At 43.9% G+C, this 27,533-nt stretch overlaps 1 protein-coding gene across 1 annotated transcript in view; it reads left to right on the top strand.

The window, feature by feature from the left end:
- The window catches only part of LOC144774107 (extracellular calcium-sensing receptor-like), a 103,929-nt gene that overhangs the window by 50,311 nt on the left and 26,085 nt on the right, over positions 1-27,533 (top strand). Inside the window, exon 3 of the mRNA XM_078659132.1 lies at positions 12,148-12,990. Within this exon, the coding sequence (XP_078515258.1) occupies positions 12,148-12,990 (843 nt within the window). The remainder of the gene's footprint in view (positions 1-12,147; positions 12,991-27,533) is intronic.

Here is a 27,533-nt window from a genome sequence, read left to right as displayed (position 1 = left end):
GGCAAGGAAATGAAATCCTTAAAAGAAATGTTGTAATACTAAAAAGTTTGGTCACAACAAAATGGAAAGTCTGAGACTACTAGAATAACATTGGATTGTTTTAAAGTGTTCTTATGTTACATAATAAGAGTGATACAATATTGTGTATAATGTTTTTTTATATGGCATTTTCCTTTTTTAGATACTATCGTGGCTGCTCCAGAAGAAGGCGCTGGTTCGCCGAAACGCGCGTAGAGATTAATTTAGCCACATTTTTCTCTTAAAAATTGTGTTTATTTCATGTACCTTCACTTCGTTGGATTATTTCCTTTTTTTAATAGTGTTGCTGTGTATTCTCGATCCATTGAGTTACATGTGTTAAATGTAAATTGTGAATGTGTATTATTATTTTAATGTGTCTTAATAATTTGTGAATAAAATTGTACTCCCTTTTTTTACAAAAAACCAATGTTTTAGCTCAGTTCATTTCGACCACTTATTACGCTTTGTTGCCTAGATTGATACATATCAGTTTATTCGGGACGCGCTCTAGCCTCTGAAAATCTGAACGAGAGGCAGCTATTTAGCCCTCGCTCGTAAGGATGCGCAGCGGACGTGCGCAGCGGGCGCGCGCCGAAGATGCGCCTAAGACCAGCCCGTCTGCGCCCGTCCGCGCCTGGCCCGGGCCTAGGGCCACCCCCCTTGGCATTATTCCTCCACATGACACCGACCTTCCCTTACGCTACTCGTCTTCCCAACTGAGGGATCTGAATCCTGGTACCATCAGTTGGCGATGCAAATGCAGGCCCCTTTCCACTAACATAAACTATACCCCTGATATATGTCCGGGGTGCACTTACCAACTGCCCCGCCCCAGCCTTGCTCAGAACGTTGCCCTCGGCATATTAGGTAAACCTCCCTGCCACAGATCGGAAGTGCCATATAAGTCAATATATCGGGCAGCACTTATTAATGTGCGTTCCCTCCCTTGCCATAGTCTACACATTAGGGAATGTATCCTCAGCCAGGACCTGGACATACTTTTTGTCACGGAAACCTGGGGGGACGATGCTTCAGGACCCGACTTTTGTCAGGCAATCCCGGAAGGATATAGTGTGGCTAGGCAGGATAGAACAACAGGAAGAGGTGGCGGTATAGCCATTATTCATAAGGATACATATCGTTCCAGACTTGACCTCATCCAGGGCTTAGATTGTGAATCTGCAACATTCGCTATCAATCTCAACCACAAGCAAGCCCTTAAAGGGATTCTCCTGTATAGACCCCCGGGCCCACGGAACAAGTTTTTAGCCACTCTCCCCGATTTTAATGTTCATATCATAGGATCCCCAGACTATCTAATTCTGGGTGATTTCAATTTTCCCCTTGAAGATCAGGAGAACAACAATGCTGTGCAGCTCATCGCTGATTTACAAACCTTGGGACTGCAGCAACTAGTGAAGGGCCCAACACATCAAGCCGGACATACGTTGGATGGCTTGTTTACCAACAACCCGATGTCATGATGGTGGATGTTTTGCCATTAGCATGGTCTGATCACAAAGCTATCATCTTTACCATAAAATCACGTGCCCCTAACCCCCCTCAATGTAAACGAAGAGGTAGGATAGGAATTAGGCCATGGAAAAGTGCAGATATCCCGCGGTTCATGGATATTCTGACCTCCTCCCCACTTATAGGTTCTGATAGCCCGGATGTATTAACAGCCCAGTTCCAAGAGTGGATCCAGAATGCGGCTAACCAGGTGGCCCCGGAAAAATTTATTTTCTCTAACAGAACCTCTCCTTCTGCAAAATGGTTTACGGAGGAGCTTAGGCTACATCGACAACATTGTAGGAACTTGGAGAGGCGGTGGCGCAAGCAGTATTGCCCCGTAGCCAAGCAATCCTATAAAGATGCGCTTGCAATCTATAAAAAGGCCATCGCTGCTCAAAAAAGTGCTTTCTTCTCTACTCAAATTGAGACCGCTCATAATTCAGCCAGAGAGCTGTTTTCGGTGGTAAACACTCTGTCCAACCCCCTCTCAGGACCTGGAATTGAACCCTCACAAACATTATGTGACTCTTTGGCTATGTTCTTTTCTACTAAGGTTGCTGACATTTATTCATCTTTTACCGTAAACCCCAGAGGGGAGAACAGGGAGGCAAGCCATCAAGCTAACAGTGGACATGCCACCTTCTCCTCCTTTCATCCAGTCACTATTGACAAGGTTAGCAGGCTCATTGCCACCACCAAGGCAGGATCCCCTCTTGACCCCTGTCCCCCGATGGTGATGAACGCCATAAACGAGGCAATTTCTTCCCCTCTCACGGACATATGCAATGCCATGTTTCAAACTGGCATATATCCAGATGGCTGGAAGAATGCGGTTATAAAACCCTTGCTAAAAAAACAATCTCTGGACCCTGCAGTCTCGGCCAATTATAGACCAATTGCGGGTCTTCCTTTCCCGGCAAAAATTTGTGAAGCTTTAATGAACCAACAGCTCTCTGAGTTCGTCGACTCTCACAATCTTTTAGACGATACTCAGTTCGGGTTCAGAAAGGGCCATGGGACCGAGACTGCACTTATAAAAGCATCTGATGAAATTAGATCCATCATGGACCAAGGAGGAGCAGCAGTCCTTATCCTTTTGGATCTGTCCGCGGCCTTCGACACGGTCGATCATGCAATCTTGATCGACCGTGTCACAGCCCTAGGGATTGTCGACTTGGCTGGAGACCTTATTTCATCTTTTCTGAACAGTCGCACGCAGACAGTGAAGTTAGGTAATTTTTACTCTCCTGTCTCCGCAATCCCTTGTGGGGTCCCCCAGGGCTCCTCGCTAAGTCCGACGCTGTTTAATATCTATGTAGCGGACTTAGCGAGGGTAATAAAAACTCATGGGTTGCGTCTGACGTCCTATGCAGACGACACCCAATTGGTCCTGGCGGTGCATAAAGATGGTCCAGTTGTGGCAGCAAAATTCCAAGAAGCAATGCTGGTCGTTTGCTCCTGGATGTCAACAAATTGTCTGAAGCTTAATTCAGATAAGACCGAGGTCATGACCTTTGGCAACCTATCCCCGGAATGGTCACCCATCTGGTGGCCAAGCCAGATGGGCCCCCCGCCTGTTCCAGTTGCCAAGGTCAGAAACCTGGGAGTCATTTTTGACAATAAACTGGTCTTTAACCATCATGTAAACAAGGTAGTATCATCCGCCTTTTATGTCCTGAAGAAAATAAGGAAACTCATGCCCTATCTTCCAGCATCAGCAGGGAAAACCCTCATTACTACCTTGGTATTCTCGAAGATGGACTACGGGAATGCCCTCTTTCTGAACACTCAAAAACAAGTCCTAATGAAACTCCAGTCCATACAGAATGCGGCAGCCAGAATTTTGCTCGGTATTCCCCGACGCCATCCGACAACCACAGCAATTCGACAGCTTCATTGGCTAAAAGTGGAAAACCGCATTAAATTCAAGGCATTATGTATTGCCTATAAAGCCATACATAATATAGGGCCCATGTTTCTGAGAGAGGCCTTCAAACTGCACACCCCAAAAAGACAGCTCAGATCCGCAAATATCTGCATGCTTTCAGTCCCCCGAACCAAAACAGTGACCTGGGGAGACAGGCGTTTCATGGTAGCAACACCTAAGCTATGGAACACCCTCCCTCTCATCATCAAAACCGCCCCCAATTTGGTAGGTTTCCGTAAGCTCCTTAAAACCTGGTTATTTGACCAGTAAGCTGGTGGGTATTGGTCCTTATCTGAGTAATCATATGCGCCGAGACACCCAAGGGTATTTGTCGCGCAATAAAAATTTCAAAAATAAATAAATAAATAAAAATAAATACAAAATGTCATAGTAGTCCCACACAGAGAGTAATTATTTGAAAAACATATCTATTTATTATTATTTTCTGAAGTTTTCATTTATAGATCCAACAGCAATAAAGACATAAGTGTATATACAACATCTATTTACATATCAAAATATATGCGACACATGCCCTCTCACACCTTCATAGCAACCACCAATCACACCCATACAGACCATCATCAGTCATACCAATCAACAATATATACAAACAATTTACAAAAAACGTACACCATTAGACACAAACATACAAAGATAAAACAGAACAGAGGCGCCGACGCGCGTTTCGGAACAGGACCGATATTCACCATTCCTTCGTCAGGGCGCAGACAGTTACATATAGTCTCTTCTGTAACTAATCAGAACATATCCCTAAGTTCAAGATGTAAATCAATAGATACAATAAATTGTATGTAGAAAGCTAGACTCAGGGCTGCCGCTTCACATAAAAATATTCAGTCAGTAGACAATATCTGCAGGGACAACAAGACACACCATAAATATGGCCATTCATTATAATAAATGTTGCTGGAATGGAAAACCCAAGATAGGAGAGAATAAGTGGCCTAAATAGAAATAAAAATTAAAAATTGAAAAGAACATGCAGAAACCGTGTACAGGATAGTTTAGAGAAAGAGAAGAAATGGTTTAATAAGAAAAAGAGAAGGGATAGAAAGTGCCGTCAAGTATCCAAATGTGGCCCCAAGGGAAAGTAAATTCAAACCCTTTTCGCACAGTGCATCAGGGGAAAACGACAGACCAACCACCATACAGTCAGAGGCAGAATATATAGCTAGATATAGACCTCATTCAACTCATCGTGATTCCATGGAGAGAATTTAAAAGAAAGAGAAATTACTAACACATACCCCTATCAACAGACAGGGAATAGCGTGGATGGTATACAAGGGGGCAGGATATTTCTCGTTGGACTGAGGAAGACTCTAGAAAACAAGAGAAGTAGTTAATTTAATATAGTTCCTATCTAAAAAGTCCAAACAAAGAAGATCCTATTTTCCTCATAAGTAACAGGTTTAACCGTGGGAAATATAGTCAGCCTAGGCCACAGTCTCAGTACCCATGGAAATAAATCGAGGCAATTTCTTATTTCTTACTCCTATATAGAGATGACAAAGTATTACTCAATCTCTCCCTCCACCTGAGGCGTGGTTTAGGTCTTACACGTGATGGTAACTACACCCTTAAAAGATGTCGGACCTACCAAAATAAACATAGAAATTGAAGAGGCGTAGGTCAGGGTTTGTTCAATAGATGTATCACCTCACGATGGATCATGTCCACTTATACCCTCTCCAACAGTATCCCGGGTAGAGACACCTCCCGATCTAGAGGGGACAGAGTACAAAGATAAGGGACCACCCCTACCGCAATCGGACTGGGTAAAGAAGTCAAAAAGAGCAGAGGTCACTACCTACCAAGTGGGGTACGTACCCCGAGCAGGCTCCTTTGCACAGATACACTTGTATTGCCATATATAGGTGAGGGCCTGAATTCTTGAACGATCAAATGGGCTAAAGGCAAACAGACATAAAACGAAGATAAAATTAGGAATCGAACAAGGGGAGGCTCTAAGACAAGAAACCTAATATGCGAAGTCCGGTTGCAGAGCCTTACTGGCAGTAAATAGCGCGTCCCTCGGAAGCAGAGTCGTGGCCAACGTCCAACGATAGAGCCGGAACATTCAAAGGACAGTTCGAAAAAGGAGTCGCTTAAATATACAGTGTGCCCACCCGGTAATAACTACTGACACCTGGGGGCCAACCATGAGCCTGCGCGATCATGGCGATAGAAAGGGGACTGCAGTCAAGAATATCCAGGTAACAAGGGAGACTGCACTCCAGGACGCGATCGTAAAAATAGAAAAAATACTTTGCGACGCCTCATATAAAAGCAAAATAATAATGCTAAAGAGCAGTGACCAAATTAAATAAACTAAAGAAGGAACGAAATAAGGAAGGAAGGATAAAAAGCAAGACAGAAGGGAAAATTCTATTCTCGAAAACAAAATAAAAAAATAATACTGCTGCGCCCGGTGGAAGACTGAGCAGAGATTCAGCTAGATGCAGACACATGGCCCAGTCCAGTCAGGGTCACTACGCAAGTCATCATGTTAGGGCATTCTGCCATGGAATGAATTAATTCAAACCAATTTCCGCAGTACGCAGAGTGTAGATCCAGAACACCTCTCTTTTGGCTCTATAGCCATTGATATTTTTGTTGACAGGTTTATGAACTTTTTCTACAATTCTCCATCTCAGGTCACTAAGGCAATGCTGTTTTTCCTGCCAGTGGGCCACCAATGGGGCTCCATTTTTGTTGTTTCTGATCGCTGACTTATGCTTACTGAGTCGGAATCAAAATTCACGACTGGTTTCGCCCACATATCCCAAGGGGCAAGGGCATACAATGAGATAGATCATGTTCGATGATCTACAGTTTGTCATATCTTTGGCGGCAAATACATTTTTGCCCCATGTCAGTTCAGAGGACACAATAGCTGATTCACAGGCGTGGCAGTGGCCACATTTATGGGTGCCCAATACAGGATTGGATCCTGTGATGGATTTCTGAAGTACTACAGGTCCTGTCGTGAGTTTGGAATGAACTAGATGGTTTTTTAAATTCTTATTTCTGCGGAATGCAAAGATCGGTTTGTGGATAACCGTTCATGTTGATCCCGAGTTGAGTATATGCCACTGAGATCAGACAATTTGTCGTATTTGGTTGTTGTAATTGGAGTGGCGTGTTACACAGACCAGTTTGGACTCTTTCGCCTTTTTCTCGTTGTTAAGAAGCGTATCTCTATTATAATATTTTGCCCTTTTGTAAGAGTTTTTAAGTAATCTTGGTGGGTATCCTCGTTTGAGAAGTTTTTTTCTTAGTTCTTCCGCATGTAGCTCAAAATTGCGCATGGTCGTACAATTACGTCTCAGCCTCAAAAATTGGCTGAATGGTATTCTGTCTTTCTGGCATCGAGGGTGGAAACTCTCATATCTGAGGAGAGTATTACGGGCCGTGGGTTTGACGTACAGTGATACTTCGATTTGGCCATCAGATGCTATTATCCAGATGTCCAGAAATAGATAAAGTAATGGGCATTAGGTAATGGAAAGTTAAAGTAATGAAGTCTGTTAGAGCTGGCATCCTTGGCGTGGTTTTCCCTGACTATTTGTCTCTACCTCCTGTGTGTTTGATGCTGTGCTGGATTTAGTTTTTGCGGGCTTAGATGCTTTTGGTACTTTGCCACTGCTGATCAGTGTCGAAGTGCAAGTGGTCCCTATATAAATTGGTATTGTGTTTAGTTTTCCCTGATTGGCATACTTCTTTTACCAGTAGGTCCCTAGTAAAGTACACTGAGTGTGCCAGGGCTGGTAAATCAAATGCTACTAGTGGGCCTGCAACATTGATTGTGCCACCTACATGAGTAGCCCTGAAAAGATGTCCCAGGCCTGCCAACGCAGTGCCTGGTCGCAGTTTGTTAACTGCCATGTTGACTTGGCAAGCACACCCACTTTCCAGGCCCTAACCTTCCCTTTTATTACATATAGGGCACCCCTATGGTAGGCCCAAGGTACGCCTCTGGACAGGGCTTAGTGTATGTAAAAGTTAGGACATGTACTTGTGTGCGTAATATGTCCTGATAGTGAAATACTGGCAATTTAGTTTTTCACTATTGAAAGGCTGTTGTGCCCATAGGACAGAATGGGGAAGGCTTTGTAACATTTTACAAGCATATCTTCCCATAGGTATAAGATAGAAAAATTGAGTTTGTTATCTCTTATCTCAGGATTTAATAACATATGTTTTAGAAAAGATGGTTTTTAAATTGCGTGTTTGAAAATACCACTTTTAGAAAGAAGCTATTTTCTTATTCAACCATCCTGTGTGCCTCTGCCTGTTTGAGGATTTACTCTCTGACTTTAGAGTGACAGGGGCTTGGGAGGTGCATTTGCTCCAGGAATGTGGATGTGTTAGTACTAGACTGGATAGGCCTGATCTGCATTTGGAATGGTGGGAGGAGTAGCACCTGTTCCTGAATAGGAACTCCTGAGGCAGAAGCCGGCAGATTGTTCTTAAATTTGCACTTTGTTATTATTTGCACACTTTTTAATCCTGCTCTGTAAGCTCTTACAAACTTGCCGTGTTACAATTTCAATTACTGAGGCACCCGAAGCACTTTACTCAGCCGATTTAGGGCTGAGTTCAGGCAAGAACCCACGACCCAGAGGCAGCCAGTGGAGCGAGCGGCCATCTTGGGTGGAGGGAAGGCTTGCAGGCTAGTTGTTTCAGGCAGCACGATTGTGGACCACTTTTAAAGATGCCTGATGCACTCGCTGCGCGAACGCGGGCACCGAGCGCGCCAAAGGTAAGCCCGTCTGCGCCGTCAGCGTCCCAGAGGCGGTCGGTGCGGGCGGGAAGAGGTCCGGGGCTACTTATCTAGGGGCAGGATGCTGATATACACATCTGCAGAGCTCTTCACACTTAGGGGTAGTGCCATCAACTGTTGTACTGTATTTCCCAGTAGACCTCAAGGCCACAGGTGCTGCCCTGGTTGTGGATGGTTACCAGGTAATGGCTTCATATCCATCCCTGAGAACATGCCTATCTACTTCACTTGCCTACTTCTCAATACTAGGTCTCTTAGCAAGCATGCACTAGATCTATTTAATTTACTTTCCGAGATTAAACCCACCTGTCTCTTTCTTACTGAGACGTGGTTGGGAGATTGTTCAGACCCTGATATTGACTCTGCACTCCCTTCCAACTACGTCATCTATAGGAAGGATAGGGCCAACGGCAGGGGTGGAGTCACAATGGTGGTGGACAACCGGTTCGCCTGCTCAATCATTCCTAAGGATGACATTCAGGGGGCAGAGATATTGGGATTTTCTTTGTCGCTTTCACCGTATCAATCCTGTACTGGGCTGTTGGTCTATAGGCCCCCTGGGCCAATGGGCTCTTTCCATGAGGAGCTCCAGTCCGTTATCTCACCTTTGTGTTTGAGATCCAAACATTGCCTGCTTCTGGGCGATTTTAATATTCACATGGATGTGGTGGATGCTGTTGATAATATTAAGATCATGGATACAACTATCCCTTTGGGGCTTACCTCTTACCTCTCAATCCCCACTCATTGTAAAGGCCACATTTTAAATCAAGTCGTTTCTACTATCCCTATTGACACAACAATTCCAGTGCTTGTCCTGTGGTCGGATCACTATCTGGTGAACTTTCAGATCACCCGACTGCACAGAATATCTCCGATTGCCAATGGCTGACAATCTCTTGTTTCCCGTGCCTTCCATCCCGTCTTATCCGATATGCTGGCGCAGGCCTTGTTATCGTATCCTTGCCAGCTATCGGGTGATCTCGAGGCTGATTTGGACCTCTTGCAATCATGATTAGCTCAGTGCTTGGATGAATTAGCCCGCAAAAATTCCCCGCGGGCTTCTGCCCCTTGGTTTACACCTGCACTGACCGAGAGTCGACGGCAATGTAAGATAGCCGAGTGAGCTTGGCGTCGGCACTACGATCCTCTGTCTAAAGAGGCTTATAGGGGCTCCATTAAGAGGTATCATAGTGACATCACCCTGGAGAAAAAATCCTATATTGCTAAGAGAATTGATGCAGCCACCAATACGAGCAAAGAAATCTTTTTAATAGTAAAGGAATTTACCTCACCTTCCTCGAGTACATTTTTTGTTGTCACAGGAACAGGACATGAATGTCTAAGAGTTGCATCTCGTGGGGCTCAAGGCAGCCGTTTGAGATTATGTTCCGGAACATAATCTCAAACGGCTGCCTTGAGCCCCACGAGATGCAACTCTTAGACATTCATGTCCTGTTCCTGTGACAACAAAAACATTTCTATCATGATTTTGCTCACATATGTATTTCTACATGTTCATTGAAGTTACTGTACCATTGCCTTTTGATATAGAATGTGATTATTACATATAATGTCTTTTTATTATTGTTTTTTTATTATTTACTACCGTTTGGATAGTTAGAATGTCACTCATTTTACTTTCCTTACTGACATTTCTCATTCTCCTTTGAGCATTCTGCTCAATTTGGACCTTTTCATCCTCGCACATCATTCTGACTTTGTACTATCCTTTCAACAATGTTTTGTTGACCTAGATACTCCCCCACGTCCTGCGCTCGTCCTTTCTCGACCACCCCCAGCGCATGCGTGCTACCTTACCTAGTCATATATACTATTCCCGCTACATTCTAGTCTATTTTCCTAACGCGTGATATTCCATCAATACCCTTTGGGCCAATCACTGTCGACTCCGTCCTTCTTATACACGCCCACATCCCACTGCCTACATCCATTACCCGGATGAGGTTAGATACGCCCGCACAGACCCGTGCCTCCATCACTACATACTGAGGTAAGAATTACTTTGCCCTCCACCGAGAGACCTTCTCTCGGTCGGATCTACGTCTATATACCGTCCAGATCGGGTTCCTTTGTTAACTGCTGTTTCCTTTCGCCCCGGCCTGTACAGCAGTATACAAGACACACCCGTCTCCTTTCGTTTACTTTACTTTTGATTTGGATTGCTACCTACGCCGTCCTCTACATTCTGTACGCTATCACAGCATTTCCAGGTACGTCTCACCAGCTCGTACCCGATCAGCCCAATAGTCTTACCGACCGCCACGGCTGCTTCCATGATTCTTCTGTTTAGTACGAATCCCTCCTTTGTGCCACTTCTACTGCGTGTTAGGCTTCCATATGATGTTCTGCCTGTTTCTTCCTCTTTTTCCATTACAGGAATCACCCACTTTTACACCGCTCTACTTGCACTTGTAGAATTATCCGGTTACCGCTATCTCATGTTTTCTGTTTACAGCAGTATGTTATTTTACTTTTATTTATTTTGTTTTATCTTGACTTCTAAACACATTTACCTTCTTTGTCCTTCCTTAGCCCTGATGAGTCACAGCCGCAACACGGTGTGACGAAACCCGTGTTGGCTTTATTATTTATCACAAACTAACTCCACTTGGATGTACTGATCATTCATCACGTCATTAAAACCCTCTATACCTACCAGACAAATCTTTCTGATTCTTATTTGGATACTATTACGTAATCAAGGTCTTCACCAGAAAACCACTTAGTTTATCATGTGCATGGGACATTTCTCATTACAGTTGCTGTTTCTGCCAAGGAAAGGAGACAGACTTTGCTGTGAGCTGGCCTCCTGTTCAGAAGTCTCAGGGACACAACGACATAACCATCCAGCTCCCCAGAACTCTACTGTCATCAGTTGTAGCCTGTTCAAGTGGTGCCTGTACCAGGTCTGGGCTTCTGGAGGTTTTTGCTGCTGTTTGGGAGCTGGAAGAAAGAAGAAATTTGAAGAATCACAGAAATCGACGCATCACTCTTTTTGCAGCAGTTTTCTTGACACATCTCCACAGCGCCAGAAGAATTTTCACGCATCGCCATGCCGCTGCAAAAACCTTTGCTGCGCCTGTCGCCGCTGCAAGAATCAACGCATCGCCTCATCGATAGCCGACTCATCCCCTGATTTCCACGCATCGTACCTGTGCGGCAAATTCTTCAGACTCATCACCCATAAACCGGAACCATCACGAAGAATTGACGCATCACTCCCCGTACAGACCGGATTCGATGCAAATCATCCCCTGCGTGTCACAGAACTGTTGCATCCCCTCCCCAAGTTCCCAGGAGTGTTGCATCTGTTTGTTTTTCGACTCTGCTGCTGTTTGGCTTTTGGAACAGATACTTTAGTGAAAAGTCATGCATCCATAGTTTTCTATTGTACACATTCTTGAAACCTTTTGGAAGTCATATTTTTAACTGTGTAGGTTTGATTTTTGTCATTTTGGTCTTGTTTAGTTTAGATAAGATATTTCCTTTTCCGAATGGTGTCCACTTATGTCCATTTGTGGTGTTTTTACTGTGTTACTGTGAGTGTTGGTACAAATACCTTACACTTTGCCTTTGGGATAAGCGTGTCTGCTTGTACCAATCTTCCAAGGGAGTGAGCAGGGTTTATCTTAAGAGTGTATCCCCCTTAACCTGACTAGAAGCAAGAGTCCCTACTTGGACAAAGTTACCTACCTCTGCCAATTAGAGACCCCCCTTTCTAACAATACTTGGGGTGTACTCATAACAGTCAGTAGACGCTTTAAAGAGCTTAGAATGTTTAAGTCAATGCCTTCTTTAAGTTACAGTATGTGTTTCATTAAAGTCTTACCTGATATTTTGTTTTCTACAGATAAGTCATGCTTCCCTTCTCTCCACTCTCAGTGATAAGCTTCAGTTTCCATCCTTTCTTCGCACTGTGCCTAATTACTCATTCCAAAACATTGCCCTAATCAGGCTGGTTGGACACTTCCAATGGACATGGGTAGGAATGATAGTATCTGATGACGAGGAAGGCTTGCAAGGAGGCCAGGACATTCGTAAAGGAATTGAGGACAACGGCGGCTGTGTGGCATTCGTGGAACAAATTAATCTTCAATTTTCCAGGGAAAAGATCCTGCACCTAACTAAAATGATTCAGGAACATTCAGTGACAGTGGTTATTGTTCATGGCCCTGAGATGCATATGAAGGTGTTGCTGGAAACAATATATGACCAAAATATTACCAGCAAAATATGGATATTTACAACAGCTTTTATTATAACTCCAGGACTTCTAGAAGGCAAGGCATGGAAAATATTTAACGGGTCATTAGGAATTGCACCTTATACAGACCGCATGCTTGGTTTCGAAGAGTTTGTGTCTCAACTTCATCCGTCTAGATATCCTGAAGACATACTAATTAAAGTTTTTTGGGAGCAAGTATTCCATTGCACAATCAAAGCGGAAAATGGGACTAGAGGTTATGACACCAGAGAGCTAGACATCAATCCAAAACCTTGTTCTGGGTACGAAGCACTCAATAATGTGTCCCAATCATTATTTGAGTTGAGTGATCTAAGCTATACATTTCAGAGCTACACTGCAGTCTATGCCCTTGCTCATGCATTAAACACCCTATTAAACTGCAGGCCCGGGCTTGGACCGTTCAGGAATGGATCGTGTGCCGACGGCCAAGAAATTAGCCCTTGGCAGGTAATAGCAAATTGTTATGTTTATTTATTTACACATGTCTTGGGAATCCTGGGTCAATATATGGGTATTTTGCAGATCTATGTTCAGACACATTATTTCGCCCTGGGCTAAAATTATTTGGTTGAGATTTATAATTTGGTGGCAATACATCTTGCGACAATCTCTGTGATCTTTGATATCTTTAATGATGACAGGTCCAGTTTCGTGTATAGTTCAGTGACTTATGAAAATTGTCTGGAATTTGATTTATTCATCATTGTTTTTTATTTATGATTGTGAGCTTATCTTGAAGATAGTTTTGTTTTAAGTGGATGGGGCTATCCTCATAATACTGTGGCTAGGGCAGTTCATCAAGTATTGCAGTAAAATGGTGAGGTTTCTTGCTGGATTAAAATGTGATGTTAAGGCTTTTTCAATGTAGCCTATATACCATGGGACTTGATGCACATTTCCTCATTTGCTGCCCCCAAAATCAGGATGCTGCCAACATCTATTATTGAGGTGCCTCCTTCATGATTACTGACTCAGTCTTCTGCTTGGAGAAATACTAGAGAACATGGGTGCCACCTTGTAATGTCATCGAAGGAGTGGTCAATTCAAGAATCTATCATTCTGTTGCTATACTTAAACAGAGATAGAAGGGTCTCAAAGGCACAGATGGAAATGTAGAAGAAACAGAATAGCAAGAGAATAGGAGAGAGAAATTAATAAAACAAGCATTGAAAAATACAATGGGTCTGGTTATTCAATAATAGAAAATGCATGTTCACTTTTAGAAAGAGCTGGGCCTTTGAATGACTCACTGCTGGATGCTCAGCATGTGCAAGGATCTCCCCATTGGCAGAAGTGTATGAGGGTTGCATAAAGAGAAGTGATGCATGAGAGGAGGTTGTTGGTGTGTTTCAAGTTAGGTTGATGGTTGACTAGGTGGTGGGCCCTGGTCAACCAACAGTCGCAATCCCTTACAGGGTAAACCACAATTTTTCATTAAATTAACCTGTGCTTAATCCTCGTTAGCTTGGCACAAAAAACGCAGTCAGACTTAACTTAAAGGCAATGTGTAAATTAATTATGCAGCACACATACAGTAAAATGTCAAAACACAACACAAGAAAAAGCCCAAACCACTTTAGAAAAACAAAGTACATTTTAGTAAATCTTTTGATACCAAAATGACAAAAATTCAATCAGTAGAACTGAAGTCAAGATTTTAAAAAATGTTAGTAAAAACTAGTGCCTAAAAGAGCAACCTCGGATATCTAGTCGCGTGAGACCGAGTGAAAGTCGAAAAATAAAGCTGACTGCAATTGAGGGCGGATTGGTCTCTGTGGAAGGGCCTGAGTCTTATTCTCTGTGTTCTGCCTGTGAGGAATGAGCTTTTACCGTCTACTGTCTTTCCTTGGATGCTGACCTCATGGAGTCTGGGGGTTTGTGTGTGTGGGAGATGGTGTCGAAGGCTGCTGATAAGTCCAGGAGGATGAGGGCTGCCATTTGCCCTTGGTTGAGGAGGGCATGGATGTCACCTGTGGCAGCAAGCAGGGTAGTCTCAGTGCTGTGGTTGCTGCGGAATCCAGATTGGGAGGTGTCTAGGATGTTGTTGGCTTCGATTAAGTATGCTAGCTGGGTGTTGACGGCATTTTTTGATGACCTTGGCTGCGAAAGAAAGCAGGAAGATGGGCCTGAAGTTCTTGAGGTCTGTTGGATCTGTGCAGGGATTCTTTAGGAGGGAGTTGACTTTGGCGCACTCCCAGTTTTCGGGGAATGTGGCGGTCTCGAGGGAGCAGTTGATAGTTCGTCGTAGCTTGGATGCGATGGCTGTGGTGGCCCTGTGGAAGATGTGTGGTGGGCAGGGGTCTGAAGGTTCTCTAGAGTGGATGCTCCTTATTGTCTTTAGGGTGTTTTCTGTTGAGAGTGGGGTCCAAGTAAGTAGGGTTTTTGGGTGGTGTTGCTGGGGGTAGAGGCTGAGGCGGTACAGTGGTCTTGGTCATCGAAGTTATCATAGTGCGTCTTGATCATGAGGTGAAAGAAGGAGCTGAGTCTGTTGCAGATGTCTTGGGAGGGAGAGACGTCTGTTTTTTCACTGTTGGGTTTGGCAAATTCCTGTATGATGGAGAAGAGATCCTCGCAGTTGTGGGCATTGAAGAAAATTCTGTCTTGAAAAAAATTCTTCTTTGTGGATTTGATGAGTTGGTGGTGTGCGTTGTTGGCTGTTTCTCCACGTCTTTTCCAGTCATCTGCAGGAGCGTTTGGAAACTCGGAGTGCTGTGGTGAACCAGAGAATGTTTTACATGTCCTTTTGTTTCCTATTTTGGTGCATAACACAGGATCATTTATTAGCATTAGAACAAAAGTTATTTTTCATGTTATGTGTTTTCTGTTTTACCATTGGATATTGTGATACGTCATTTGTTTCACACCTTGTTGACAGTCTGAATTTGAAAGACATTAAAACATGTTGTTTTGGAATGTTTACCTGAAGCTATTCCCTTAACTTAAATAGTGTTGTTTAGTGTCCAGTCTATGGTAGAACTATGCTTTTGTGGACAGCATAAGCGTTAGGATGGTGCACGACTGATTCTATGCACTCCCTCAGGATATGTTGTCCTATAGGCCAGCTAGCTCACAGTGCAACCATACATACCCCTAAGCCTAGGTGGTTAGCAAATGGTTCTAGGAACCATTAAAAATGGCAACCCTGATCGCCCCAGGAATCATGATAACAGATCTAGAACCTTTTTGCTCAGTCACTTGTGCTCTTCTATTCTCAGAGAAAGATACAAGTATCAAGGAGTAACATGAAACAAAGTTACACCACCGCGCTAATACAGTATATATATATATATACAAGCATATTAAACAATCTGGAAATCTGGCTTAGTCCTACTATGCTGTCCCTAACCTGTGTCTAGGGTGCGTGTACGTTCTGCTGCGAATGCCTGCACTGGATGATCTAATCCCAGTTACCTGAAGTGAAAGAAAGTAAACCCACGTCTTGGTCACAAGCTGGACACCCCTTGGCAGAGATATCAGCAAGCTCCTGGGCTGAAGCTGCAGTGTTTAGAGACGTCACCAAAGACAGCAAGGCTCAACTGTAACTAAACCCAGAAATTATTTTTTAGTTGTAATGAAAAGCATCCTTGCAAGTTCTGTGCAAGCCAGCATTGCTATGGTCTATACATAGCTATGTCACCCTGTGGATGATAAATAAAATGGCATTTGCAAAATGTGCGTCAAGGCCTTGTATGTGGTGTTCAAGGAGTTATGATAATGTTAAGTGAAGCAGAATCTGTAAACAAAGTAGCTTCACAAAAACGAATCCAACATTGTCCCTCACAAAAATGTTTGTAAAAGGTTATTGTGTGAAGTCAAGAGGAGAAGATGTGGCTTGTCGGCTAGAACGGCCAACTTTGAAGCGGGGAAACCAGGTTTGAGTCTGGCAGGAGGTTCAAATATACTGTGATTCTAAGCAAATAACTTGTCCATCTGCAATGCAACTGGTGCTCAGGTAAAGTAATCTAATACCTTTGGGCCGGGTTTGCGCTGTACAACACTACAAAATACAAGGTGTAAGAAACGTGCTTATAGTAAAAGATGGCATAGTTTTTACATGGGCCTAGCTAAGACACATACCATCACCATGGTCTGCTGTTGATGCTTCCTTAAAGAATGATCTTGCCTTTCAAATTGACCAGTGTCTGTATGGTGTCTGGTAGCTAGAAAAGGGCTCAGTCTCTATAGCCATTCGCTAATTCCTATTTATTTGGGTTCTGATAATAAAAGGGCATTTTGATTGATCTGTATAACTATTTTTGTGTTCTGCAATGATTTTAAAATTTAAATAAACCTTAATGGTTTTGACTATGAACCCTGTCTGGTGTATGTTTGATTTTATTTGGTTTATCTCTATTCTAGAATCACCATTCCATGGAACAAGGCCCCAATCCCTAAAAGTGCATAAGAATATTAATCTAGTGTTAGCAGTTTTAGGAGGACAAATTAACACCAACACAGTGCAGTAGGAGGAGCAGTTCACAGCAGTGAATTGAGGTTTGATGGACAGCTAGTGGATCCCACATATGCTTCCAGCAGAGGCATGGACAGCAAAACACATTGTTCTAGTTGTTTACTCAGCATGTCAACAATGGAAACTGTACTGGAATATGAAAAATGTGGGTGTATGATCCAGCACTTGACAGACAGCTCAGCCAAGCAATGGCTAAAATGAAAAAAGAAGCCAATGACTGAAGGAAGCTTACCCAAAGCTGTATTTGCACATTATGGTCCAGATTTATCAATGTTTTGCGTCACCCTTGCACCACACAAGAGGGTGCAAGGGTTATGCAAAACCTAATTGATATTTATCTAGCCACACAAGCCTATCTTGCGTGCCCTGCATGCCATGATAGATTTAGAGGAACTCAAGGCACCGCCAAACACTGCCTTGGGTTACTCTGCCCAAATAAGGCATTCCATGGGTGGAGCATAGGTGTTCCCACTCATTCACCCATGGTTTTTGGTGCATTCCCAAATTTATCATTACTGGTAGATCTAGGAATGTTTAAAAATGCTACGCCGCCCCAGGGTAGGCATAACTAGGAGAAGGAAAGAGGAAAAAGCCTCAGAGGATTGTATGTATGCAGTAAGGTTCACCTTCCTACATCAAAACAATCTTGCCTGCAATGCAGGTACCATTCCATCATGGCCCGCCCCTCAGCACTCATAAGAGTAGAGACAGAAGAACCACTGCGACTGGGCAGAGGGGCATGGTGAGGTGATCCTCTGAACTGCTTATTGTTTCCGTGAACATCCGTTCTGCCGCAACCATGGACAAACATGGCGCTCTCCAATTTAAATGTACTTTTGATAGCAGGCAGTTCATGTGACAGGTGGGGCAGGGGGTTCACTCAGAGTCATCTCTGTAGCGCTTACAAGGGATTGATACAGAAACGGTACTTAAATTATTTCAACACCTCCTCAGGGGTAGTAAGCACTATATAAATTACATTTATTTGTGTAAATACAGGGAAAGACCAACACATCTGACATTCATACAGTGAATGCATATCTCCTAAACATAGCCTGAACAAAGTGAAAAGCTGCCTCTCTTAAGTATATGTGAAGTGCTACGCCTCACGCCTTTGTTTCCCCTCTGCTGCATTTGCTTCTAGCTAGGAGACTCGAACAAAAGGAGGCCTGAAGACCCCTCAGATCCGGCCTTTGTTATGGGCCCAGCAGGAGTCTGAACTAAGAAAAATCCATCCTACCTGCATGTTGTTGTGGATGGAAAGCAGACAACAATGTGCAGGCGCTGCTCAGTGTGTCCCGGTGGTTGTAAATTACAACGGGACAAATTCAGCATATTTTTTAGTGGGGCCCAACTTCTTGGCAGGGTGGATGGTGTTCAGGGTGGACGGTGTCCACCCTGTGAAAATAGTGGGTGGATGCCGTCCACCTGCGTGTACCCCAACTCGTGCCCTGAGGGTTGCCATGAACTGGAGTAGACGTCCAGTGCCTACAATTATGCCTGGCTTTAGGATGTGACATACAGCTCTTAGAAATTATCGCACCTTTGGGAGCTGATGCCACCACGGTCCCATCCTAAAGATATTTGGTAACCTCTGTTATCCTCTTTATGCACTGACAACATGCTAGCGCAATCACCTTCCTAGGCGAAACCCCATGCGATCATATTTCCATGTAAGGATCATGTCAATCCTTAATTTGTGAGCTGCCTCGCATTTCAGTGCTCAGCACACATTGATAATCTGATTCAATTGCCTATACATGTTGTCTAATTGTATACTTTGCACCACATGCTGCACATGTAATGATCCTTATTGCTGACACCTCTCACCATTCCTTTCTCCCTTTCCACCCTGAATCTATCCAGAGTTTTGTATTTTTGTGTTCATTCTGTATATTATCGATTTTCATTTTCAGAGATCGGCTGTAATGCTGTATTATTATAACCAATGCTAATAAAAACAAGTTTTTAAAAAATGTCACTGATAAAACCATAATTGTAACTAAATTATCAGAATCACAATTAATGGCAACAAAAGTTGTTCAATCTGTTTAAAAACTCAATTTAATAAAATCACATTGATGGTGGCATTGCTGCATTATCACAAATTAGGCAGGTCCCACCTTAATAAAGAAACTTTAAAACACATTTTAACCATGGAGTAACATTCTCAACAAAGTAGTTGGGATACTTCTAATGTGTGACTACTCACCACAAGGGTCTCAAGGTGAGGCGTGAGGGCGTGGAACTGAGGTTCACTCAAAGAGCCAGGTCTTGAGAGCTTTTCTGAATTGAGGCAGTGATGGTGATTGCCTGAGATGTAGAGGTAGGGAGTTCCAGGTCTTCGCAGGAAGGTAGGAGAAGGATCTTGCTCCAGCCATGGTCTTGCAGATCTGTGGAATGGTGGCCAGGGTCAGTTTGGAGGAGTAGAGATGTCTGGTGGTAGTGTAGAAAAAGAGGTGGTGGCTGAGGTATGCAGGTCTGGCATTGTGGAGGGCTTTGTAGGTTTGCATGAGGAGCTTGAGGTAATTCTTTTGTTGATAAGTAGCCAGTGACAGTCACTCAAGTAATTGGTGATGTGTCTGCAGTGGGGGATGGTCTGGGTGAGTTTGTGGTAGAGTGTGTTACCGTTGTCAAGTCTGCTGCATGAGTGACGATTTTCCTGGACTAGGTGGGGATCCACTTGAAGATCTTCTGCAGCCGGCAGAGGACGTGGAAGCAGGAGGACAAGATGGCATTGATTTGGTGGTTCATTGAAAGTGAGGAGTCCAGGATGATGCTCAGGTTTTATGCATGGTCCGTGGGTTTGTGGGCATTCCGAGCGCTGCTGGCCACCAGTAGTCGTCGCAGAAGGAGGGGGTGGAGCCCAAGATGAGGACTTCGGTCTTGTCTGAGATTAGCTTGAGGCACTTGTCCCCCGTCTAGGTGGCGACTGCCTTCATCCCATTGTGGAAGTTGCTCTTGGTGTCTGTGAGTTTTGTCAGTGAGGAAGAGAATCAGCTGGGTGCTGTCGGCATAGGAGACCATGTTGAGTTAGTGGCTTATTACGATGGCTGCAAGAGGGGCCATGTAGATGTTGAAGATGGTGAGGCTTAGGTATGGGTTCTGAGTAGAACAATGAAAGTCTGACTCCCCGTTTTTGGCTGGTGTTGAAGGAGCAGATCCATTCAAGGGCTTTGTCATGGATGCCGCTGTCGTGGAGTCTTGCACAGTGGGTATGGTTGGGGACAGTGTCGAAGGTGGCTGAGAGGTCCTGGAGGATGAGGGCTGCAGTATCTCCTCGGTTGAAAAGAGTGCAGATGTCGCCTGTAGCTGCAAGGAGAGCAGGCTCTGTGAAGTTGTGGTAAATAAATAATTAATTACCGGTACTATTTTTGAATACAGTGAATAAAACAGATAGCTCAATAAATAAGAGACAGGATTCGAGGTATCTGAGTCTAACAGGCTTTAATCAGGCATAAGGGAAGGGACAGGAACGGGATAGCCTGCACGGAAATAGAATGGATGGCAGCTGCCATGCCTCATCGACAGTGCAGCATATATATAGTATAATACATTACATTACATTGCATACAATAGGCGTAGCAGTAGGCGTAACTCGTAGCAGTCGCGAAAGATAAGAACAAAATGGGTGTAACAAGAAGGCGTGTACAGGGCGTATACATAGACATGTGATGAAGACGTCACAGAAGTGTCATAAATGGGGGGAAACATGGAGGGGGCTACCTGAGCAGCTGGGACCTTTAACCTAGTGGTGTGCGCAAACGGGCAATGAAGTGTTACCAGGAAGAACTGGGGCTATGACTTCTGCGCTAGAAGAGGAGACTAAAGTCTGCGGTGTCAGGACGACATGTACCTATAGCATATCTGGTATCTGGTGCTTGGAGTACATGTTGATAGAATCCAAAAGTTATCAGGGCAAAGGCTACTTGACACTAAGACTGGTGCATGCATAATTCTACATGTATTGCGTGTACTAGGAATATTCTATGAATATTAATACAGTAACTCTCTTACATGGAGACAGAAAGGCTAGACCATAGCTGAAACTATTGATGCGATTCAGTAGCTTAGGAATGCAGAGGAGGAGGGCTGGACTGATAACTAGAAGCATAACATACTCTTGGCAGACAGGCAGGCAAAGCCAGGCCGGGCCGGGCACTGCGAGGCAGGAAATAAGTGAAGGGTCAGGGATGCAGGTGGGGGCTGCATCGCTCCTCGGAGTGGGTTCAGGAGACTGGAGCTTGAATCTGATGTCCGGGCCCTTTTGAGGCCTAGGAACGGGGACAATTCAATGGATTAACGTGCACACTATGAAACGTGGCAACATAGGCCTAATACTCATTGCTTTCACGAGGACTGGATACTGGCATACTAGAGTTGGACACAACTATGATTGCGTCTTTAATCGATCATAAGGGGATACATGCATATCGATCATGCACATATAGCATAAGATGGGGAACACGTAGGCACATATAACATGGCAAAATTTACTTTTCCACAAAGTGGTTGCTTCTACAGCCTAATTGGGAGAATTCCAGGATGTGGTTCGTTACTATGAACTCAGAGAGTTGAGCGCTGATGGCTTTTTCAATGACTTTGACTGGGACTGGGGAGCAGAGAGATGGATCTGTAGTTCTTGAGGTCTGGCCAGTCGACAGAGGGTTTATTGAGCTGGGGGTTGATCTCTACGTGTTTCCAGTCTTCAGGGAAGGTAGAGTACACAAAAGCAGATGATAGTGCGCCAAGTTCAGGTGCGATGGAGGTGCCGGCTCTGTTGAAGATGTGGTGAGGGCAGGGATCCAAGGGGGCTTTGGAGTGGATGTTCTTTATCATCTTGAGGGTGTCATTAGGGATGAGGGTGGTCCTATTGGGTAGGGTCTGCTGGGTTCTGGAGCCATTGGTTGTGGTGGTTGCGGGTAGGGTGGGTGTGTCTTGGGTTGCAAATCTGTTGTAGATCTCTTTGATCTTATGGCGGAGGAAGGTGGCAAGGTTATTGCAGAGGTCTTGAGAAGGGGGAATGTTTGCTGTCTCTGTGTTAGGTTTGGCAAATCCTTTGACCATGATGAAGAGTTCTGCTGTTGTGTGAGCTGGTGTTGATACTTTCCTGTATGGCTGCTTTCTTTGTTGTTCTGATGAGATGGTGGTATACGGTGACAGTGGTTTTGAAGGCTATGTTAGTCTGCTGCAATCTTGCTGCTCCTTCATTTTTTATCGAGTTGTCTGCAGGTGTGCCTGGACTCTTCGAGGATGGGAGAGAATCAGCTGGCTTTCTTGGAAAACTGCTTTCCTGAGGGTTGCCTGAGAGGACCCAAAGTGATAAAGCAGTTGGAGAGCCAATGGTACAGTTTCCATACTGAGGCCTTGGCCTCCGTGGATGTCGATGGTGAGGTTTTGCTGACGGAGGTGGTGTGCTGGTCTTCCATGACCTTGTTCCTTCTTCTGCAAGGAAAGCTTTTGGTGTGGTGGTTTAAAGTGGGTTTGGTGAAGGAGAAGTGGAAGCAGCAGTGGTCAGTCCAATGTGCCTCGGAGGTGTTGCTGACTGAGATATTGTTGCTTACGGAGAAGATGGGGTTGAACATGTTTCGTGCTGAGTGGGTTGGAAAGGTGACCAGTTGTTTGAGTCCGATGGTGGCGAGCGAGGTCTTGCAGTAGAGATGAGTTGTTTTGGTCATTGAGGTTGCAATAAAGTCTGCTAAGAGAGGGAGGGGTTTAGGAGGTCTGTAGACGAGGGCGCCTCTGAAATTGGCTTTCGGGTTTGTCTGGATTTGGAAGTAGAGCTGTTCCATGTTGGGTGAGTGGTCGTCGGAGCTGGATGTGTACAATGGAAATGCCTCCTCTCTGCCAGTTGACACGGTCCTTGTGGGTGATTTTGTAGGAGTCGGGGACGGGCAGTTGCGATGTCCGGGACTGAGGTGGGGTTCATCCAGGTTCCATGAAGAAGGTGATGTCGGGGAGATGGAGTTGAGCAGGTCCTAGATCTCCACTGCATGTCTTTTGAGGGAACGAGTGTTGAGTAGGATGCAGCTGAGGTGGTCTGGTCTGGTACATAATGGTCATTTGGTTGATGGGTCTGGATAACCTAATTTGCTGAATCAAGTTGATTCAGAAACACCGTGAAATACCTAGCATTAAAACAGTTTGGGATTTAATCTTCTCTACCTAATACATGAGGAGCAGCAACAAACAATGCGTCCGATTCACAAAGGTAAAACAGGAAGAAAGTGTAACTTTACCATTTTTGGTAATCAAAAAGGGCATTTACCATTCATAAATGCCGTTTGTGACTAGTGAAAGTCGTAAAGTTCAACTTTTGGTATCCACAAAGGGCATTTACCAGTAGGAAATGTCCTTTGTGAATATCAAAAGCCGTAAAGTTAAACTTTCATCTCAGTTTACCTTTGTGAATCAGGCCCTTCATGTGTTGAAGTAATTTTTTTGCTATTCCTGAATATGCAGCAAATTCTCCACCAATAGCTGGGACACCAGTTTATGTCAATAGCGCATGGGGCCCTGAACCATCTGTGAGAGTTCTAAGAGTTTTGATAGACTCAGGTCATTCCTAGACTCGGGACAATCAAAGACCCAGGAAGCAGAATAAGTGACAAAAGCTTGTTTTCTTTACTTAGGTGGGCTTAAAATGATTATGCTTTCATAGACTTTTAACAATGCATCATGATGGTGAATTCAGTTCAAGATTAGACTAATGTAGCATGTTTTGTTACTGGATACCATCAAGATACACTTTGAGATTACAGAATATGAACACTGCTGCACTGTTCTCTTTGGTCTGAGAAGGAACAACTCTATCTCACCCAAGCTGAAATGACTCTTGACCAGATGTACAGAACCATTTAGGAGTCTCAAACTCTTAAACGTGCTAAATCACAGGGTTTGCGACTACTAAATGGCTTTTTAATTCTTACTGACTTACAAAATGGGTTTAGAAATGCATACTGAGTCAGAGTTTGTAAGGGTTGTTCTTAGGATTTCCCTTCTAAATTGGGATTTCGAATGGTAGGTTACTGATGCCTACAGCAACATCATAACCTATTCAAAAAGGTAAAAGGGACCCCTTCCCCTTTGTAAATGAAAACAATATCCGTTTGGGATTCGAAGGTTGTCCAAAAGAGCTGCATATAGAAAACACAACAAACTTTATTTAAATGCAATCTCAAGCATGATCGTCTGCTGACCCGAGGAGGCATTAACCCCTGTGATGGCAGCCAATCGAAATGATTCACATTTTGTGACCTATCCCATGAAGAGTAATGAGGTACAACAAATTGTGACCTACTCCAATTGATGATTTTGGAAACATGGACTTGGCCCTCTAAAGGTACACTCCCAAACATTTTGCCTTCAAACCTCTTATTTTACTGAATACATTTGTGCTGCCCTTAGGGCTCTGTGCATTCTACCCCTGCTAACCAGTGCTAAAGTGCTTGTACTCTCTCCCTGAATCATGGCAAAATTGAATTACACCTGAGTGGCACATTTATTGTACTTAGGAGTCTCTAGAGAAGTGGTATACAATATACCCAGGGACTGAAAATTAAATGTTACTAGTGGGCCTGTAGCACTTTTTGCACCAACCACTTAAATACCTCAGTAAAACAAGTCCCAGGCCTGCCATTGCAGCCTGTATGCAGTTTTAAACTGACAATTCGACTTTACAATATAACCCCCTTGCCAAACCTAAAGCTCCCTTTTTATTACATATACGTTACCCTTAGGGTAGGTCCCAGACAGCCCACAGGTTAGGGCTCTTTGTAATTAAAAACTGGACATGTACTTTTAAGTTTTACATGTCCTGGTTTTGCAAAACTCCTAACTTTTGTGTTTTCACTAGTGTGAGGCCTACCTCTTCCTAAATATAATATTGAGTTGTGTATTGCATTTAATAGGTGCAGACATTTGAATGGGAGAACATGAATCAATCATGTTTGGTGTCTAAATAATTGTAATTTTAAATCTTATTTAATGGGAATGTCCAAATTTAAGTTACAATTTGAAAATGTCACTTTTAAAAAGTTCCTATTTTCCTGCCGCAGCTATTTTGTGGCTGCAGCCTATTTTTTTGTGTCATGTGACTGTGTGGAGATTGCAGTTGGACTTTGTAGAATCCATTAAGACAGTCAGAAAATAGAGGGATTAGCTGAACATTTGTGGCTAAACGTGCTCTGAGAACTAAGAGGAGACAGGAACCTACCTGCTCATCAATCCACCCAAGGTGCATTACTGGTCAGCCTGATTTTGTGAGAGTTCCTGCTGTGTACAAGCAGGAACCACAATCCTAGTCAGGGTAAGAGTAAGGCAAATGGTAACTGAACCTTTGCTCACCCTCTGGTAGCTTGGCACAGAGCAGTCAGGCTTAACTAATAGGCAATGTTCAAAGTATTTGTGCATTTACAAATGCGAGGACGCGGAGATTTCTGGTCCAGTATGCAGTCTGCACAAATCTTGAACTGTTAATGTGTATAGTTGATTTTAGCTCACATTTCTCTAATCTTCCTACCCACTGACTAGAAAAACACTCATACCACAAGTCACCTACTGGTGATTATAAGATCTTAGATGAAGCACCCTCTCCAAGGGCCCGTTGGCAAGTGTAGTTACAGCCAAATTAGGAGTATGTCCAATGATAAGGCATTCCACCTTCAGGTGAATAAGGGTACTTGCTCCTTTGACAGCATACTCCCAGCAAATGCATACAGATCCATTGTAAATCAGCCATAGTCAGTGTGACACAGTATATCCTCCAGTTAATGGTTAAAGTATTTGTGCAATACTTCAAATAGTTAAACAGTGAAAACACCATACAAAAAGATAACCCACCAAGTCAGAAAAATAGAGAATAATTTATTGAGCACAACAAGACCAAAACAACAAAAATCCAAGAAGCAGAACCGGAGTTATGAATTTTTATAGAATATCTTGAAATATAGTGCTGAAAAGCGTAAAGCGCATACTGGGTATATCTGGTCAAATCCAAAAGACCTGATCAAATCCAAAAGTTCAGGCTGACCATCAAGGAGAATGGGTCAGATACAGGGATGAGCCTTGGCCCGCTGAAACAGCACCTTGTTTCATGGTTGCGTCAACATCGAGGATGAGATGCGAGTGGCAAGGGAGGCACTGCATCAGCGTGAGTCCCTAGGATATAGGCAATGCGTCAGGTCTGAGATACGCAAAGTCGGAGATGCATCTGGACTGTTGGTGAAGCAATGCCCTTAATCTTCACAGCAGTGTTGATGCGACAAGGTCAATGGAGATACACCGGTTCTGAGTGGCGCAACAGCGTAGATGCATGGATTTAGGCTTGAGCTGCACTTTATACCCACTTCCAAGGGCCTAGGACTGAATTGGCAGATTCTTGGCAGGGCAAGACTCTCAAGTGGCAGAGTCCAGGAGAGTTGGAAGTCTTTTATGTCCCTGAGACTTTTATCAGGAGGTGAGCCAGCAAGCCCTTGGAATCACTCTGGGGACAGGTGATGCATGTCGAGCCCTTACTCCTTCTCACCCTGGTTGGGGAACAACAGGGAGGAGTGCAGCACATCAAGGTAGGAGTCAAGCAAAGCAGCAGTCCAGCAGAAAACCAGTCCTTCAGCAGCATAGCAGTTCCTCTTCCTGGCAGAGTTGTCACAGGTCCAAACATTTACTCAGTTGTGGTGTCAGTGGCCCAGTTCTTATAGCAATTTGTGCCTTTGAAGTGGAGGGGACATCAAAGAAACATATTTGAAGAGCACATAGGTCCTCTCTGGGAAGCCTGACTTCTTTGCAGATGTCCCCCCACTTTTTGCCCTCATTTGAACTGCTAGATTCTGTTTTTTTTATTCTGACAGTACACTGAAGTCTGCTAACCACAAAATGTCAAATAGTAATTCGATTGGCAAGGGCTTTAGCACCCTTGTAACTCCTATAGTACCCAGGGCGGGTTCTAAAGAGGATCCCTATGGATTGCAGCGTGTCTTATACCACTGAAATCGACCCCAACAAAAATAACATGCAAAATGCTACTGCACGATGCGTCAAGAACTTCTGCAAACACAGCATTGCACAATAACTGTGTGCAATGCCAAAAGACACTGCAGATACTATATGTCAATCACCCCTACGGCAGGCTTTAAGAGCCCTAGGGCAGGGTACATTATATTACATGTGAGGACTTATCTGCATTAGCAGATATACCCATATGCTGTCTAGTTGATTTGCTAGACTGTACAAGTGAGAAGGAAAGATATGTAAAGTATATGCACTGCTCATTACGAGTTCCCCAGCTACATGATGACTTTACTAAAAACTTTGGTGGTTGGTATTAAACACCTGGTCTTCATAAATCTATACTCACGCCAGTAGTGAATTTATTAAAACATACACTCAGAGGGCACCTTCGAGGTGCCACCTGAAATACTACCAGCATCTTATTGTGCTGGCTAACCTATATCATCAGCCGCCACCACTGACTTGTTTCTGTCACCTAGCAGGTGAGAACCCTCACTCTTTTGGGACAGAA

The sequence above is a fragment of the Lissotriton helveticus genome, chromosome 8 (assembly GCF_964261635.1).
Source record: "Lissotriton helveticus chromosome 8, aLisHel1.1, whole genome shotgun sequence".
NCBI classification, from domain to species: Eukaryota; Metazoa; Chordata; class Amphibia; order Caudata; family Salamandridae; genus Lissotriton; species Lissotriton helveticus.
The sequence above is the reverse complement of the archived record's forward strand: the minus strand, read 5'-3'. Positions and strand labels throughout refer to the sequence as shown.